Source organism: Anopheles funestus, chromosome X (genome assembly GCF_943734845.2).
Source record: "Anopheles funestus chromosome X, idAnoFuneDA-416_04, whole genome shotgun sequence".
NCBI classification, from domain to species: domain Eukaryota; kingdom Metazoa; phylum Arthropoda; class Insecta; order Diptera; family Culicidae; genus Anopheles; species Anopheles funestus.
In genome coordinates, this window is record NC_064597.1 from 7,846,860 (window position 1) to 7,865,451 (window position 18,592).

The window sequence follows — 18,592 nt, forward strand, 5'->3', positions numbered from 1 at the left end:
TGGAGGCGCCTGGTACTTTACTAAAGTATGCAATAATCTTACTAACACTACAATATTATGTATTTATGATATTATACTTACGATTTCCTTTATTAAAAAGTCATAATTTGCACACTGGGTGTCTAATGTTGTAGTATTATTGACATTATAATTATTAATTTGCTATCCGAAAAATGACAAACAGGTGTTAAGTAAAGTGAAGTACTGTGCGCCTCCATCCACTAAAACACACTAAAAAAATCAAAACGTGCTCTCGTTGAACATGTCGTGGAGTAAAGTTAATTATTTAGCAAAAAAAATGTAACCGTTAAAAAAAAATGAAAGAAAAAAATGTGAGTGAATGTTTTTATAAACCGTCCAGATGAAAACATTACAACAGTGTAACATATTTTGTACCATAATATCTTTATTTTACATGCTTTGTTTGTTTTTTTTTGGTTTGCCAGTGTGGCTGTCTGCAATACATAATATTCTATTTATGATCCACGCTATCGTGTTCGGAAAATTGATATGTTTTGTGTCGATTGTTGTTCACTTAGCATTCGGGTTGTTTGGTATTTTTTATGCCCATTTTTTGTTTTGGTTTTTGTTTTGTTTTAAAACTGTCTCTTCCCTTTTCTCACTCGGTCACTTTTCTATATATATAAAATAGACACTTTCGGATTATCTTGCTACATCCCGTACCTTAGGTGTTAGTTGTATTTTATTATTTTTCCTAATCTTTTTTTTTTGGTTTGTTTGTTTGTTTGTTGCGCTATTTAAACCACTCAAATATGCTTCCGTTGCTGTTCAACATTCAAAGAAAAAGCTAAGCATAAGATTCTTATATTAAAGCTTAACTATCGAAACGAAATGTATCAGGGGTGGGGGGAGGGGGGGTAGGGTGTACTGACGAACGCAAAGTGTCATTACATTACATATTACATTTGTCTGTGTCACAATAATTGTATATTTATGTATATATATATGCATGTAAATGTGATAATTCCTATAAATATTCATCGTTTGTATTATCATCATCAAAACTACGCGAAACTGGTACTTGTTTCGCGAATGAACCTATTTCATTATGCCGCTCCTTTATTAGCTGCGACCTTTCCACACCAACAACACTCCAAAACACAAGTGCAAACTATCGGTTTTTTTTTAAATTTCAAAATTAAACACTCATTTTCTGGAAATGGCATCAACGATGTGATCGAACCAATTAGCTCCAGGAACCATATGGTGCTAATTGCCCGTCCCCGTACCATGCGCGGTACGAAATCGCCTTGCCGATCCACAGGTCTGACAAACGTGATTGCGAATGCTTTCACGTGGGTTTTTTTTCCCCCCAGGAAGCATTCAAACTCCCGTTTGCCAGTTTGCGAAAGGATAGTGTTTGAAGCGTTTCCGTACGAGGATTACAACCATATTTTCGACCACGATATGCTAAGAAACGTGCTAAATGCTACGGTTTAATTGAGCAGTTCCAAACGCTACGTGCGCGAAGAGAAACAAAAGCAAAAGAAAGGCGCGGCCAAATCGCGTAAACGGTGCAACACACGCTGGTAAAATTTTTATCGACAAGCCGGTACAAATACTTTTCTTCTACGAGGCTATTCCGTACTGTAGAGCACGCGTTTTCCACGCACTAGAAACATGCAGTTGAGAGTTTATGTTGGGTTTTTTTGGTTTTACTTCACTGTTGTTTTTTTTTTGCACTCTTCGATTCTTTCATTTTTGGTCTAACCCGACGGCCCTGACGGTTTTTCACAATATATAATATATATTATATATTATACATTATAATATATAATATTTATTTTTATATATATATATATATATATATAGGTGTATATATATAAAATATGTATCAAGTGGCTACTGGCTGGGGAACATGGGAACAAATCCAAGGTATACTAAACAACTAACGGAGCACATTACGAGGAGGAGCTAGCTTAATACTTAGTTTACTAAATGTCTTTTGCTCACAAATCTTGTTGGTACACACGCACAAACAGTCGCCATTGATATTGCGCCCGATGGCTAAGCACAGAGCTGTACTACATAGAACGCTTACTGGCATTTGTGTATATAGGGCGCGGGCCACCTAAGCAAGTGTTAGTTACGCTAAGTAACGCATAACGCTCCTAACATTCCGTGGGGGGAAGGGTCCGATGCGCATGCATGGTTTACTAACAGCGTTGAGTATTTTTTTTTCTTCTATATCTGCCCCCTATCAGCTTGATATGTATGTGTGTATATATGTATATATATATGTATAGGTATATCAGTGGAAGTTTCACAACTATCGCAGAAAGTGACGCAACCTGACGTCTCTCGGTGTTTACATTCAGTGTAGCACTATTAGTGGTAGGTAGCATTCGCTGCTAGTATGCTAGTAAACATTATTGTGTAGTTATTGTTTGTATTTGTTGAAACCAAACTAGCTGTGTATACGTTAGTAACATCTAAAATTGATGCGTTTTGTTGGTATTCGGTGCGTGTCACACGGTATGTATCGGGGGGCGGGGGGGAGAGGGGCAAGAGATGCCAGCGTCAAATACAGGTGGGATGGATTAAACATTCGCTACAAAAAACTAGGTTAAGAACAAGAAGAAATGCCCACATCGCAGATGAGGGAAGCGAACGCATTGTGACAGTTATGTCATGTTGACAAGTTATGTCATTGTGACAGCACTAACGTTACTCATACACTAATTGGGTACATACATGTATACTCGTGTCAACCAGTGCCATTTGTTTTGGTTTTTGTTTTTGTTAGTTTTGTTTTGCCTTTGTTTCTACATTATAAAATGGTTTCGCCACAGAGCTTTTTTTTTGTTTTAATAAAAACGCACAGGATATGCTAGCTTATATCTTATCTTTATAGAATTGACGTGAGGTTTCTCAACTTTTGACTAAATTCTTCACTGCTTGCTATGCGACTAGGGATGATGCTGTTTTCTACTGCACATTGCGCTACGCTATCGCTGTCCGATCTTTTACTCGACGCGCTGTGTTTTTTTGTTTTCTTCAATTATTTTGCTTATTTTGGTTTAGTTTTTTTTTTGCATTGTCTGAGGAGTATAGACGGTACCATAAAACGTATAAAAAAGGGTAGGTTAGAGTATGTATGTACGCTCATTCTAGTAAAAACCGTGTTTAACCCGGTTAACCACTATGGTTAAAAGTGTGGTTATGTAACATGACAGTTACCATCGCACCAGTTTTCTTCTTTTTTTTGTTTGCTACTACTAACACTAATACAAGTAGTGTGGTTGGACGACGAACAAAGCTCTTGGCATGGTGGGGATTAGGGATTTTGTTTTTTTGTTTGTTTGTTTGTTTCTTTTTGTCCGTTTGCTTTTTTTTTTTGTTTCCAAAAATTTCAAACGCTAGATTTGCAGGTAGCAGTACCGGTAAGTATTACTGTAGCTATTATGTTTTGTTTGTTTTCTTTAATACTCGTTCCTAAAATTCGACTATAAGGCAACAAGGAAACAACCAAAACAACAACACCAACAGGGGGGGATATGTAAAATAAAATACTGTTGTTCTTTTGTTAGGTTTGTTCCTAATTGGGAAAGGTTTGTTAGGAAAAGAAAATGTTGTTTTTGAGTGTTTGCTATAATTATAGCTATTGATACTTTGCTTAGTGTTGCATCAAACTGATAAACTATGTAAGACGAGAACATATTCTACCATAAGAAGGGGCAAGTCTTTGTTTTTAGATTGTACCTAACAGGCACTAATCACCAGCTACTCTGTACGGGCGGGGAGCTAAGGAAAACATTTGGCATGCACGTGTCCTAAAGTGTTATACATCTTGCTATATTTGGACGGTGCTATAGAGAGAAAAAACCGAGCACGATAATAGTGTTAATAATACTTGAAACGAATAACACGTAAAACAACATGTACGAACCACTCAATGACTCGCATTGGCAAGTGTCAGCACAGCCACACCAACAAACTATTAGCCATTATGCATACACACACGCACACACTAATGGTCACATACATACAGGCGCATTCACACATACACTAACACCCACGTACCATATATATATATAGATTAAGTTAGGTTTTAGGTTTGTTTTTATATCGTGAAGGCTAGACTTTCTATCATTTCTTGTGTAACACCAACGAACGCAATGTAAAAACCTAATGTCTAATGTAGGATGGTTTTTGTGTGTGTGTGTTTTCTTCTTCTTTATGCATAAACTATGCAATATTAGATAATAAGAGTGATAAATATATTATGCCGTAACGGTTACTTAAATATCGTTCATACCGACATACTTCAACTCTTTCGTCTCATCTCCTGAGTAAGGATCTTTTTTTGTTAGCATTATATTTGTGTGAAGAATAAATGCCTAAACACAGGAAAACCACATCACTACCCTATTATATACATACATACATGTATATGTATATGAATCGCTTTGTTTGCACGTAAATACACCTTTGAACGTATATGAAAATAGTTATATAATATTTCTGTTCCTGTGACACCATCAAAATACACAACCGCCCTTCCCTCTTCTCTCTCTCTCTCTCTGTTTCCCTCTGTTTCGCAACCCATGTTTGCAAAAAGGTGGGTAAATGTCTTTGGATTATTTATCCGTTCTATAGCTGGTGTGTTAAGTGTCGTTTGTGACTAGGCAATAAAAAGCTTCCCCTACCTTCTTATTATACAACATGCTTCCCAAGTTAGTACTAAAAAGCAACCTAATTAATATGCGTATATGAAGTGTGTGTGTGTGTGATAGGATAACATGCATGTTGTTCGTGCTCAGTCCAGCTGATAATTTAGTACGTATCCTACTACTAAATACTTATACTTGTTTCTCTGCATGCATGCACGTGTGTGTGTGTTTCCTTTCCGTTTAACGCGTTTAGTACAAAATGGCGTACAGCACTAGAAGTGTTAAGCTTAGACATCCTTCACTGGGGGTTACGCTTAGTCGCAACTTAACACGCTTCTCACACTAGTTTGTTGGTTTATTCATATTAGCTTTAAACGTTAGTCCGTGTACATTTATAAAATGTGGTTCGTTTCTACCGCTTCCCTTCGCTTTTAGTGGTTTTTTTTTTTATTTAGAGAACTTTAGTTCGATTATGTTTACCTGGATAATAATTTCGTTTTATCGTACTTTATCTTTTACGTGTACGTGTGTATGTGTGTGTGTGTGTTAAATTTCCAACTGATCGAACAACTACTAAATACGCTACTAATATCTTCCCCCAATGAACATTCTTAACTACTCTCATACCACTATCGGTACAATAATATATATTTATATATTTTTTTAATTCTTAAAGAACGGCCAGGCCTTAATACTACGGTAGTATTTTGTTATATAACATGACGAAAAAAAATATCTAAAACAACTTGTTTTGTAAACAATATCTAAAGCGCGGCCATCGATACTAAGCCATCAAAGGGGTTAATGTCTATCCATTATTGCGCTGCTTAAAAATTGGCAAAATTCATACACAAATCATATTCTCTTCTTTTTTTTTGCTACAGTACTACAACGTCTGTCTTGATTGTATTTGTGTGTGTATATGGCTGTGTGTCTCTTGTGTGATTGTTTATTATTGTGAAATAGACATTGAAAGATACCACTGCTGCTATTGGTGAATAAATATGTTATTATCTATCAGCTGTACGGTTGACTAGTCGATTTTTTTTATTCGTCACAGACAGGCACTAATCTAGATATGTTTGATATGTTTGTTGTTTGCTCTTTTGTTTTGCTCAGTTTCAAAGCTTTTTTTTTACTCCAATGTCTACTCGTTAAATCTTAGCAACGACAATAGCGGACTGTTTCGCAGTGGTGTAATTAAAATGTATATCGTTTCGAAAATAGTCGAAAGCATGTTCGCAGCAAAAACCGAATTTCGCGCAAGGTTCTTAACTTCACTAGCATTTCCAACAGTCCAACGTACCATGCACGCTACATACACACACACACTCACACACAAATACACACGCACACAAGCAATCAGGGGGGGGGGGGCGGGTCCTCCCTAATTTTACAGGAGAAAAAGGATTAAAAATAGAACGGTTTGCTTATTATTATTGTCATTGGAGCCTCGGGCTGCAATTACCAATTCTTCTTGCAGTTCTAGATTAAATGGTTTTCCCCTATTACTAGCTTCCAAACATATCCAGAGATGGCGTTAACACCGATCGTGCTTGCGGTGCAAAAACAAAAAAAAACAAAATGGATGCCATCTTTGCTAGTAATCAAATTTTCCCAACATCGTACAGAAATGACCTCCCCCTTCTACTTATTGGGGATTCTTGGAAACAAAAATGGATACTCTCGATACTATCATTCGATACAAAAGCTGAGTGGTGGCGCAATTAAATTAGGCTTTTATAGAGAAATAGATTCTACATGCCACTAGAGTGGTTTTTGTGGGATTTGACTACTGAGCTCGTCGTACAGGAACATCCAATATTTTTTGGGGACGAATACTATGAGTAATGAGATGCTACGTGCCAGGTGAGAGGTGTACTTTGGTGAACATAAACAAAGATCTCCGGCAGAAACTATATTATTAATTCCAAATCAATTAAAATATTTTTTTGTTTCTGAAACAACCAGAGCAAGAACATATAGAGCAACATCATCTCTTGCAATTCCACAGCCTTTCTTGTTTGATCAATACTGTCAGTTATAGGAGGCGAATATAAACTTTGAAGTTTCGTCTCAAACGTCAGCTGTCAGCTCACAACGTAAGTGAACTGTCAGCTGTCAGCTCACAACGTAGTACAAACCGATAAGCGTAGAGGAAACCGGTTCGTCTGTGCAAAAAAAAAATACCCTTATAATTCGGTGATTCTTATTAGGCCAAAAATTGAACATAGCAATAATGTATGTTTTCATGTGCCCCATTATTGGTTACTGTAAGAGAAAAGGTCGCAATAAAAACACACACACACATACACAATACTTAAGCCATTGTACTAAAAGCTCGAGCTAAATTCTCGTGACTTTATAATGGATAGTAATACGTATCGGGTCGACATACGAGTCCAAATTCAGTCTTTATCGGTTTGTAACAGAAATGCACATGAACAATCCCTCGCAAAAGGATGTTTGAGAAAAAGCGTTTACTTTGTTTGAAGAATCTCTGATGAGTGTTGACAACTTAATCGCAAATCAGATTTCCGTGCTCGTGTCTGTATAGGGTATTTTCCGAGTGAAAGGGGGAATTATTATCTTATTCTGCTTTGAACCATCCATTAAAGCCGGATAGAAAATTTCTACTCAACATCTTCTAATGTGTTTTTGCCCTACGCTCCATTTAATAATTTTTATCATGTCTAGAGGTGTCGTTTTTTGCACCAAGAAACGCATCTAGGCGCGTTTCCTTCGTTCGTTCGTTCGTACCGTGCTGCAATTGAACTGCTTTGGACACGGCTGGTGCACTATCTTGTTCCTCTAGCTTCACATTTTAGCTTACATTCCAATATGATATGTGTTGATGTCCAGCAACTACTTTTTCATTAGATAGTCTAGCGTTTGCATAATGGATATTGGGCCATCTTTACCGGTCCCACCACTACTAGGCTTAACTCTACCTTTGTAACAATACACTATTTATCATTATCTACAAGGTAGACAGTTATGCTAATATATAATACTGCAGCGCTCAGTACTAGTTTTACTGTACAAAACGTATTCTTAGTTGTTTTTGTTTCTTTTTTTGTTTGTTTGTTTGTAATCTTTTTATAATTCTTTGTCTCTAGAAGGCCTTTGTAATAAGATGATAAAATTGTTACCACTTCCGTTTTCTACAAATGCGTATGAAAGAACCAGCTACGCACCAGCGCTTCCTCGCATGCAAACGTTTATCGATAAATAGTGCAGTACGAAAACAAAACAATTTAAACGATTATGTATGACCACTTGAACAACCTAATCAGATTCGTAGCGTTACGAAACACGTTACAGGGTTTATCCGGTGTTCGCTTTGTTAATACTATTCGTGCAAAACGCATACTAACAGACACTAACGGAGAAGAAGCAGCATTCAATTCGTTACGGCGGCAATCTACAGTCAGCGCGACAAGCTCCAAGGAACATAGCGTTATTACGAATACTAGTGTGAGTGTATAAAATTTCACATGTAACGCAACAAAAAAAAACGGACAATAACTTGACGATAGTGTTAGTTCGCTCTGTTCGCTCACTATTTGCCAATCACAAATACCTGTGTACTCTACGCACAAAACCAACGCTAAAGCCGAACACTTGCCAGATCGATTTACTCCCACAGTATGGGATTTTTGCTAAGTAGTTGTGTTATAGCTTTAGTGTAACGAAACCTCGGTCCGTTGGCGCTTGTAAGTGTGTGTGTTCTACCGCTTAGGTAAGCTACATGTAACAGTTACTAGTTACTGATGTTCTACTACGAAACGTGTCAAGTGTTTGCACTGCCTGTTTTATCATGGCCGAATATGTTGTACAATTCTATTCCGTTTAACTTTAGTTATGTGTTGCAATTGTCTGCTTAATACTGTACGATAGATTGTTTTATAGCAACAGAAACACAATATAAGACAGTGCAAGTGTCATGGAATGGTTTTGACAGCTGTCAAACTACACACAAGCTACTATGCGTTGTCCATTGTTCTTGTCAACATGCTTCAGGTCACACGTGGATAAGCTCAGGGTCTATTATTCTCTCTTTCTCTCTTATTCGCTTTCGCTCTTTTCACACTAACGACTAGGTCACAGTAGGTGTCACACAGAACTGCAACACAATCTACCAAACACACGTTTTGCAATAACAAGCTTTCACTGTGCTGCGTTTACGGAATGCTGAATCTGCTCTTAGTATTGTTGTATAATGTACCACTACCACTACTAGCACGGGTTTTTTAGCAGTTCTATTTGCCGTACCCATCGATATGTATCACGCATCGTAATAGAGTGAATAGTTAGTAACAGAAATTTGACAGGCTGCTTATGTGTCAAAGTGTCAACCAACCATTACATCGAGTACAAAATGGCTGTAGCAAACGCTGTTACGCTTCGCATAATCATTATTGTTTGAGTTTTGTGTGTATTTCTTTTAAAATTGATTCATTAAAGTGGAGCCGCTTTAAGAACCAATTGAAAATGTACGACATTTTGCTCAACTTCACTAACTGTTCGGGAGCGTTGGGAGTGAATAGAACTGGCTAGCGTACGGCTCGCGGATCCATTATATCTAGAAAAAGCATTGTTACTGCACTGTAAAAATGTGGAGGCGGTGCGATTTTTCTCTACTCCCTTTCGCGTTTTAATTATGAAATAACGACTAAAGCACCTGATATGTCTTTTTTTGTGTGTTTGTGTTTGTTGTTGTGAATGTGGCTTTGCTTTTCTTCCATATATTAGTATGCTGCTGTGCACATTCCTTTGTTTTGACTTAACTTTTCCACTTTTCCGCCCGCTAACTGTTCATACGCATCGAAGAATGTGTGTTTGTCTTTTTTGGGTTTTTCTTCTCTTATCCTTTTTTGTTTTTGCTCTTTAAATGCAAATCCTTACTGCTTACTGGATGTTTGTGTGTTTGCTTTCTTCGCTTTAGCATCAAACCTGCCTAAACACGATTATGAATCACATACATGATGAATTGTTGATCATAAGACCGCATCGCGTATATTTGACCGTTATTATAAACCAACCAATACTCTTACTAACAGTAGCAATACTAACAATATCGCCGCACACATTGTTCATGTCTTGTTTTGTTGTTTGTTTTTTTGTTTCTGGTTGTTGGTATTTTCAAAAGTGATTTTACAATTCTCATAAAAAGCTTTCTTATAAAGGTAGATTTCCTTATTCACTATTTGTTTTTCTTCCTCTTTTCCTTCACTGCTCCTTCGTTCCTCGGGTTCTGGTTTTTTTTTCGTCTTCTTTATAATATTGTATATTAATATCTAAGTTTATCCAGTTTCTTTGCATGATATGTTTTGGTTTTACATATTTATATTAAATAGTCGGTTGAACATCTAAAAAAGATGGATGTTTACTCTTACGCTTGAATGCAAAATGTGGTTTCCCCTTTTGTTTTTGGTTTACCTCTCGTTTTTGATTCTATATTAAAACAAAGCCATCAAAATAATAACAATAACGTATCAGCAATGTTTAATATAACATCTAAATAGGGCTTTATCTCTCTCTCTCTCTTTCCTCAATTGTTCTTATACTCCGATGTACTAGCTTGTAACGAAACAACAACAGAAATCCTGTATCACGAGAAAAATAGAGAAGTAGATATAACGTAGGATTCAAATTCACTATTTTAGTGTGTCCAAATCCGTTCGTAACATACGCCAGGGTTACGCCTTGTGCTTACAATTTACTCTTATGTTATTTGTTTCATATTCACTAATATAGCTACACAGCAATATTTCATAAGTCTTCAAGCACGTGATATGTATTTGTGACAGAGGTTTTAGGGCACCAGTACCTAAAGAAAAAGATCACAGGATCCAGTCCTTTGGTAACGTCGTGGCGAATGTTGCTTCTGTATGTGTTTTAGTTCGTATCGTGTCTCTTGTCTTGTCCTCTTTCTTTTTTTTTTTGGTTTGGTTTGATTTGTTTTAAGTTTTTCTCTTTACTTTAAAAAAGGTATGTATCCATGATGATGAAAAGCGCCTGCGCTTCACCAGAAAAGCTCCTTGAAATTCGATAATACGCCATCACAAACCAATGATACTTAGTACGATCGGATGTATTCCTACGTAAGCATTAATAAATAGCATCCCTCACAGTGCAGCGTACTAGCGAGTGGACGCGTTCCCGCACACTTGTTTTAATTAGCAGCCAATCCCATCCGCAACGGGATGAAAACCAACACCAACACAACGATAGGCATTGTTCGGGCCGTACTGCCTATTGACGTTTCCTCAGGTATGCGGCACGGATTTTTCGACGGCACTGTAATACGAGATAAAATATTGATCGATATTAGAGATGTGCAAGGTGAGTAAGAGTGAGATAATGTGCAGAAACGTTGTATTGAACGAGTTTCGTTCACTCATCACGAGGAGTTTTAGTGACTCTTTTTTTCACTTACTCACTCATGAGTGTAAGCATGTAGCCGTGGTGAGTCGAGTCGCAAAACGAGTAAATACGTGAGTTGAAACGAAAATGTGCGAGTGAAATTTTATAAATTGATTTATTTTAATGGGAATTTGTTGCAATAAGTTTCTTTTCACTTAAATAGTGCTTTAAATTAAAAAAAGAATAAAAAATCAGAAAAAAAATTTTAAAAAATTTTCAACTCAAAAATTTCATAAGGCTTACCCCTTACGATTTTTTTGAGAAATTTTGCAAAAAAAATTTAACTGATTTATTTTAATGCCAATGGGTTGCAATGAGTTTCTTTTCACTCTAATAATGCTTGAAATAAAATAAGAGTGAAAAATAATAAAAAAATCAAAAAATTGAAAGAAAAATGAAAATTTTCCTCATTTTTGCACCAAATTTTGCCTATAACTCGGTCGGTATCCCAAGGATCGCCAATCTTTAACCTGTGGTCGATAGATGGCACCAATGGCTACATTTTTTTCTTGGACGGCCATGCCCTTAGATGTCTGTGCCAGAAGTTATTCGAGGAACCAAGTTCCTTACCCTGTTTGAGAAAATGTAAAATTTTCCTCATTTTTTCTGCAACTCAGCAAAATTTATAAATGTGATAAATTTGAATGCAAATTTGTTGCAATAAGTTTTTTTTCCCTCAAATAATGCTTTAAATTAAAAAAAGAATAAAAAATCAGAAAAAAAAATTTAAAAAAATTTCAACTCGAAAATTTCATAAGGCTTACCCCTTACGATTTTTTTGAGAAATTTTGCAAAAAAAATTAAATTGATTTAATTTAATGCCAATTGGTTGACAAAAGTTCCTTTTCACTCAAATAATGCTTTAAATAAAAAAAGGAATAAAAAGTAATAAAAAATCGCACATTTTCGTTCAACTCACGTGTTTACTTTTTGTGCAACTCGACTCACTACGGCTACATGCTTACACTGTTGAGTAAATAAAATGGCCGAACCTTAACTTATACGTTTAGGCCGGGTTTTTTTATGACACCGAAATGAGTCGTTAAACGAGGTGACTCCTAATAACGACTCATTCACTCTGAGTTGACTCACTAAAAAGAGTTGTTATTCTCATCTCTAATCGATATTTATGTTAACATGCATTTACTGCACAGTACGTTTGAAAAATTCGTTCACGATCCAAGCAAACTGGGTCATTATTAGTCAATCATTCTACATACCTGACCATGCCCGTAGCCTTGGTAAAAAGTCATTCCAAAATGCGCACGATGTTGCCATCGGTCCGCGACCATACTTTTCACCCCGCAGATCGTCCTCACCTTCGGCATTGAAGATGAAAAAGATTGGATTTTCCCTTGTATACAGAGGCCAATGTTCACCTTCTAGTGCAGGATTTCTGTGTAAAGAAGAATTTTAGTTACGCTGTGATTGCACATTACAATGCATCCCTCTGACATACCCTGTCCGTGCAAACTCGCTGACAGATAGCACCATGCGTCTGCTCAAATCCCTTTCCCGCTGCCGGTACTGGAGGGATGCATTCATCGGTTGGCCGAATATGTACTCAACCTCATCCCCATGCAATACGCCCATCCATTCACCCCAAAGCGATGTACTGGTACGCTGCAAACATGGGAAATAAACATAATTAGCACTGCAATGCCCACATTCTCTCACCTGCCGAGAGACTTACATGTGTAAAATAATAATAGTGAACCGATGCGCCACGTTCCGTCAGACCGAGTGCGAACTCGTTCGTTGGACAGATGAAGAAATGATCACCAACCGCACGGCCAACCTGGTGTTGATTTTGATAACCATCATTTCCACTTTCCCAACCCGTGTACTGCAATTAAACACAAGATAGACGGTTAGCAATGGACGACATAACTTTGCGACATGGTAGTGTACATACCTGAAAGATTATTGCCTCACGTTCCGGCTCGGATGCTTTGTTGAAGATGGTGTTCATAATTTCCAAAAACTTATCCTTTGGCAACGATGTTGCCGCGTCCTTTTCAAAATAGTCAATAAAATCGTACAACAGAAAATATGTTCCTGAAAGAAGACACCAAAGTAAGCCAAGGATCGCAACATGTCTTTTTGTTCCAAACCAATACTTACCCTCGTCCCGGTTACTGCCAACGAGGATATCAATGCCATCTAAATTTGCCTCACGTAACATGGTCATCGGATCCGCAGTCATAAACACACCGTCAATGGTTGGAGCGGAAGGAAATCCTAGTATACCGGAGTACGAATTCCACTGCTGTACCGAGATGGTCTTCGCATCGACATTTCTCATGCACTGCATGACGGTACTCGGCGATTCCTACAAAGTAGTGTGCGTACATAGTATAGGAGTGTTATCAATGACATGTGTTACTACTATCAGATGTATCTCTGTGAACTCTGGATAGAAACTTTGGAATTCTTGTTGAGTTTCACCACGCGGACATAAAACAACAAGCTTAACACTTACCTTAAGCATTGTCAGATTACAGTTACAGTCGTCGATGAGTCCTTCGGCGATTTGTAGTGCCTTCTCGGCCGTCATGTGACTCCAGGGTGCGTTCAGTGTACCGGATTGCAAAATACCACGCTTCGATAGGCCGCGAGTAACCGGCGATAACAGATGTAAGCTTACTGAGCTACCACCAGCCGACTCACCGAACAGCGTAATCAGATCTGGATCACCTCCGAAGGCTTTCGCATTTTCCTTCAACCATCGTATCGCCAGTGCCTGATCCCACATGCCCATGTTGCCTGGAAGAGAGTGGTTGTCAACCAGTTAAATAACCGCTCAACAACGCTTACTAGCGAATGTCTTCATTACCTGGAGCATCATCTTCGTAGCCACTAATGTACGGTGCTAGGTACAGGAAGCCGAATGCACCGACACGGTACTGCATCGACGCTACGATAACGTTACCAACCGCGGCCAGTATTTCCGCGTTGTAAATATCCAATGTCGAGGTGCCGCTCATGAAACCGCCACCATAAATCCAAACAAGCATTGCCAGCCCACCCTTCGACTGATGCTGGCGTTGGAAATCGTCATCATCCTGGAAATACTGTCGGCAGCGTTGTGTCAGTAGGCGCTGCAGCAAGTATGCTGGCGATGAGGTATACTTACGTCATTGCTTCCAAAGTTCAGACCCCTACCATGTCGAAGGCGTGTTTTCGTTGGTACCCATATGTTCAGATACAGACAATCTTCCGAAACGTTTGTGTTTGGATTCCACATCTCTTCGCCCGCGAAGCCAGGGAAATATTCGTATCTGAAAAACATTCAAAAGTTCGATAATATGTTTTTGTTTTTAGACGAGATACTCGAGATATTCGCTTCCATTCGGTGTACTAGACCGAATAATACCAAGGCACAAAAGTACGATGAGACACACTCATCGTCCCTGGGTACAATAATGTAATTAGCCGTAATAAGCGGGAATAGTACACAGGGAGGGTGTGATGGAAACCAATTTCTACCCATCCGTCCAATGCCTAACTTACCGTTCCTGTATGCATGATGGAGGTAATCTGGTTGCATCAAGCACCCCATGCCATGGTTCTGCTGGGACAGGCTTCTTAAACCGTAAACTATCCACCGGTGGCTTTGCGAACGGGACACCGTTGAATACGTGCACCTCGCGCCCTTGCACCATGGTCGAACGGCCGCGTATCGGGCCGCTGCTGGTTTGCACCACCAGCCGATCAATTATTCCGTAAGCGGGACATATCACAGTCGCTCCGAGCAGTAGCACAAACACGTTGATGTGAGGTCGGCGGGTGCATTGGTTCACAAACATGGTGTCGGTTCTACGGGCAGGTGCCTGCCTGTGTCTGTTTGATAGATGGTATGGGTCGAGTACTCTACTCTTTCGCTCTGTTTCTCTCTCTCTCGCGCACTCTCTCGCTTCTGCTTCCGAGTCAGCACGGATAGAGATTCACTTTGAATGCTTCGGTTGGTTGTGGGTCGGATATTGCTGTTATGCTGCGTTTCACCACTCACATTTCACATCATTGCCCTTTTTGACTTGGGTACCAGTGTTCAAGCTGTCCTTTTTTTTGTTTGGTTACTCTAGCGTTCGTGATGCGCTGGTTGGTACGTTAATGGAGGAAAGAAACAAATAAGCTGCACGTCCGGACATTGGAAAAAGGATCTAGCGTATATTCCGGTCACTTTTGTTGTTGTTTTTGGTTTGCCTCCAACCTCGAAGAAAGTAAATCAACACAGCCGATCCGACCAGTATCGTATCGTAAATTGAAATCACATGCTGGCGAGAATGTAATGCCTAACAGTCGTGTGTGCGCAAGCTTCAACTGTTGTCGAGGGCACGTTGACATCGGAATTTGTATTACATAAAAACAACACCGTAAACGTATGCTTCAGCAGGTCGTGATATACATTTCGAACTGGAACTCCATGAGGTCCTCAGATCTCAGATCAGATATATGATCAGACTTTGATGGAAGTTGGTAAATTCCCTATTCTGATGTCTGGGTGGCGATATACAGCGAGAAAAAGAGCTCCAATATTTATTCTCCGAATCCTACTATTTCCTTCCAAATGTATCGAAATGTACTGGACAAACAACTTCAAGGTTTTCCAAATCTTGTTTTTGTCATTTCAAATATCTTCCCACAGTCTTCAAAAACCTCAACGAAAGAAGTACATACATTTCCACAAAACCTTTCGGGGAACTGCATTAGTCAGGCTCCATATGGATCGAAGCTGTCCGGGCACGTACAATGGAGAACGGGTTTTTCAATTATTTACATACTTGACCTTCAACGCTAATCCTTTGCATTTGTGCACTTCCTGTCCCACATTCAATCACCGAACCCTTGTAAAAACCTTCCACTATCGACCGCCTATTTGCCTATTGTTGCTCGCTTAATAACTGCCTTTTTCCAGTTTTCATGTAAAAGGAACACAGTACCAGGCCCCTTTACCAATGATTGTGTGCCCTATATCTCCGTCCCACAGCAAAACTTCGCACATATACAGCGGGCCCAATCAGCACAGCAAAAACATGTGATTGCATATATTGTGCGTCCTTCGTGTGTTCTTTCAGCCTCTACCAAAAACAATTCGTCACGGTAAAACATTATGTAATTTATCGATTTCGCCGATGCAACAAAGCAAAAAGCGCCATGTTTAATTTAGATATATCGTGTGTAAACCCGAACGTAACGACCAGTTCCAGTGCCATTTTGCTGTTTCGGAACGTGGCGCAGTAGTGGTTTGCAAATACAAACAAACGAAGAAGACACACCAAAAAAAAAACTCGTACAGTACAACCTTTGTAGTAGTACTATGAATCCCCACACACCCCATCCCCAACGCTGTGCATCACCCGGCACACAGTGCGAGAGCGTATCGTTATACAATCATTTCGTCCTTCCCACTAAGAAGAATCTACCACACATACCACCCTATCTCGTTCTACTTCCAGTAGGCTTTTACTACGGGAGGTACAGAAGAAGAAGACGAGAGAAAAAAGCTCAACAAACACAAACGCCCACGCGCACGGTTAGTAGGCAAACCCTGCCATCTGCCTTTGACCTTGAGCGTACAAACTTGCGGGTGATGCTAGGCGGCTGCACACGAGCAACTAATTCGATAAATACAGTGACAATTCAATTGATTTTTTTGTGTGGTTGTTGTTGTGCGTGTTACTCAATGCTTTCATGCGATAGAAGCAGCAAAACGAGAATGCAAAACTTCCTTAGAAACGGAACCTATCAGCGGCCGCCATTTGCCGCGATAAAATGTCAAACCAAAAAAAACAACCGGGAACAGGCAAACAGGTGAAAACGCGTGCCGGAGTGATGGTGGGTATTGATTTTTTTTGCCTTCCAATGTCCTGGCGAGATTATGGCCGGATCACCGGAGTGGTGTACTGTTGTTCTTGCTTGTTTTCTTTTTGATGTTGTTGGTTTTTAAAACCTGTAGAAAATACCTGACAGGACACCAGGACACCTCCTCAAGGTATTCTCAAACAAATTGCAAACAAACTAACTCCACACATTCCGGCTCGACCTCTCTGGTGGAATTTTGTTTTAAACTTTCTTTTCTGCTTTTTTTTCTCGCTACACTGTGGTCGAGTAACGCCAACACCACGTTACTATCATTGCCGTTACTACGAATCCTGCCAACGCACTGCCAACGCAGAACGTAATACTACTACTACTACCAATACTACTACGGCGACTACTACCCACTAATACTTATAGCTATATCTTCTGGGCTCGCATCGGCTACTACAGTAACCCCCAGGCGCTAGTCGCGTTACGGTATGTTTGTGTTGGGGAGGACGGTGGGAGGAAGGATATTCAAAGGTGTGTATGTGTGTGTAGGTGCGGAATATCGTCTGCTGCTAGCCAGGTGCAAGGCAAAGAGACGAGCCCACCAGACGCCGCGACCACACTCTGACGGGGAAAAGGTCGATGGACACTTTCGTTTGTGCGTTGTTGGGTACAAAACCCGTCAATCTTCATATATTCGCAGGTTGATTGTATGTGGCGCGCACATTGCAATAGAGCGCGTTGAATAAAACATTGCTACACACACAAACATACACATCTGGAGCGATTTCTGCCAGTCGGTGTAATATGACTTGCCGAAACGGATTTAAAGAAGGAAGAAGGTAGAAGGAAGGGTTGGGGGGAAGGGGAAGAAGAAACAATTATGTTTTGCAACACCGAGCTCCCTTTTTTTGGGGAGCAAGCAAACACACATTCACACGCACCTAAACACACAACGCATTCCCGGATGGATGTTTTGAATTCACGTATAACAGCATATATTTATGCTACACACGTGAAGCTATAATATCCCGCACACAACACACAGCTACCGTATATAGGTGGATACAGGTCTTATCCCAAAACTGCTACTGTTCCTGCAAGGGGTTTTAATCGTTTATCCACCCCTTCTCCCCCCCAATTAAAAAGGTACCAACAACCCAGCTGGAGGCATCCGGAACACACGAACATAAAAAAACACACACATACACACACACACACAACCGAACCCGCACACCGATCAATTCGCCCTTTGCAAGCCGCAAGAATAGAGAGAATGGGTTGGTTTAATTGTTGACCAGTGTGTGGAATTATGCAAAAAGCCTTATCGGAACACAAACACGGAACGAAAACGGTAGTATCAAAATGTTAATCTTTCCACTGCTCAACTGAAACTGACACGTACGACGGCAGGTCCTGAGCAGTTTCGGCCTAGTTATCAGCATCGGAGCACTAAGCTGTAAGCAGTGCCCTGTGTTTGCTGTACACACGGTTCGTTTCGTTTTTGTGCTGCTCTCACGCACCGAGAAACCGTCACCCTTCGGATACCGAAATCGATCGTTCAGCGCGCGGTCCTTGGTTCGCTGTACGGCGCGCGAGCGTATGTTTTATGCTCCTGCTCTCGCATACAGTCGTGTGCACACACACACAGACATACACATACAGTTTGCCGGATCGAGAGCCGGAGGAGTTAATAAACCCGAGCACTATTGCCATTC

The 18,592-nt window shown here is 39.7% G+C and overlaps 1 protein-coding gene across 14 annotated transcripts; it reads right to left on the bottom strand.

Moving 5' to 3' along the window:
* Positions 1–386: 386 nt before the first annotated feature.
* LOC125770175 (acetylcholinesterase) lies at positions 387–18,399 on the bottom strand. 14 transcript variants are annotated; one of them, XM_049439587.1, is made up of 11 exons: positions 18,274–18,399; positions 14,577–15,161; positions 14,200–14,344; positions 13,900–14,137; positions 13,546–13,829; positions 13,188–13,395; positions 12,979–13,121; positions 12,757–12,909; positions 12,523–12,686; positions 12,284–12,459; positions 387–10,937 (listed from the first exon to the last, which is right to left on the bottom strand). In XM_049439587.1, the coding sequence occupies exons 2-11, from the start codon at positions 14,870–14,872 to the stop codon at positions 10,813–10,815; spliced, it is 1,932 nt and encodes a 643-aa protein (XP_049295544.1). In that variant the 5' UTR covers positions 14,873–15,161; positions 18,274–18,399; the 3' UTR covers positions 387–10,812. The 14 variants fall into 14 exon arrangements, with proteins under 14 accessions (XP_049295544.1, XP_049295560.1, XP_049295568.1 ...); XM_049439603.1 differs by having other exon boundaries at positions 18,280–18,391; XM_049439611.1 differs by having other exon boundaries at positions 18,215–18,353.
* Between the last annotated feature and the right edge of the window lie 193 nt (positions 18,400–18,592).

Bases quoted from the DNA above. Each gene is read 5' to 3' on its own strand.
- LOC125770175 (XM_049439587.1), bottom strand. From the start codon at position 14,872: ATGTTTGTGAACCAATGCACCCGCCGACCTCACATCAACGTGTTTGTG. The intron at 12,910-12,978 runs GTATGTACACTA...GTTTAATTGCAG, and splicing joins GTGAGGCAATAATCTTTCAG to TACACGGGTTGGGAAAGTGG. The intron at 10,938-12,283 runs GTATGTAGAATG...CTCGTATTACAG, and splicing joins AAGGCTACGGGCATGGTCAG to TGCCGTCGAAAAATCCGTGC.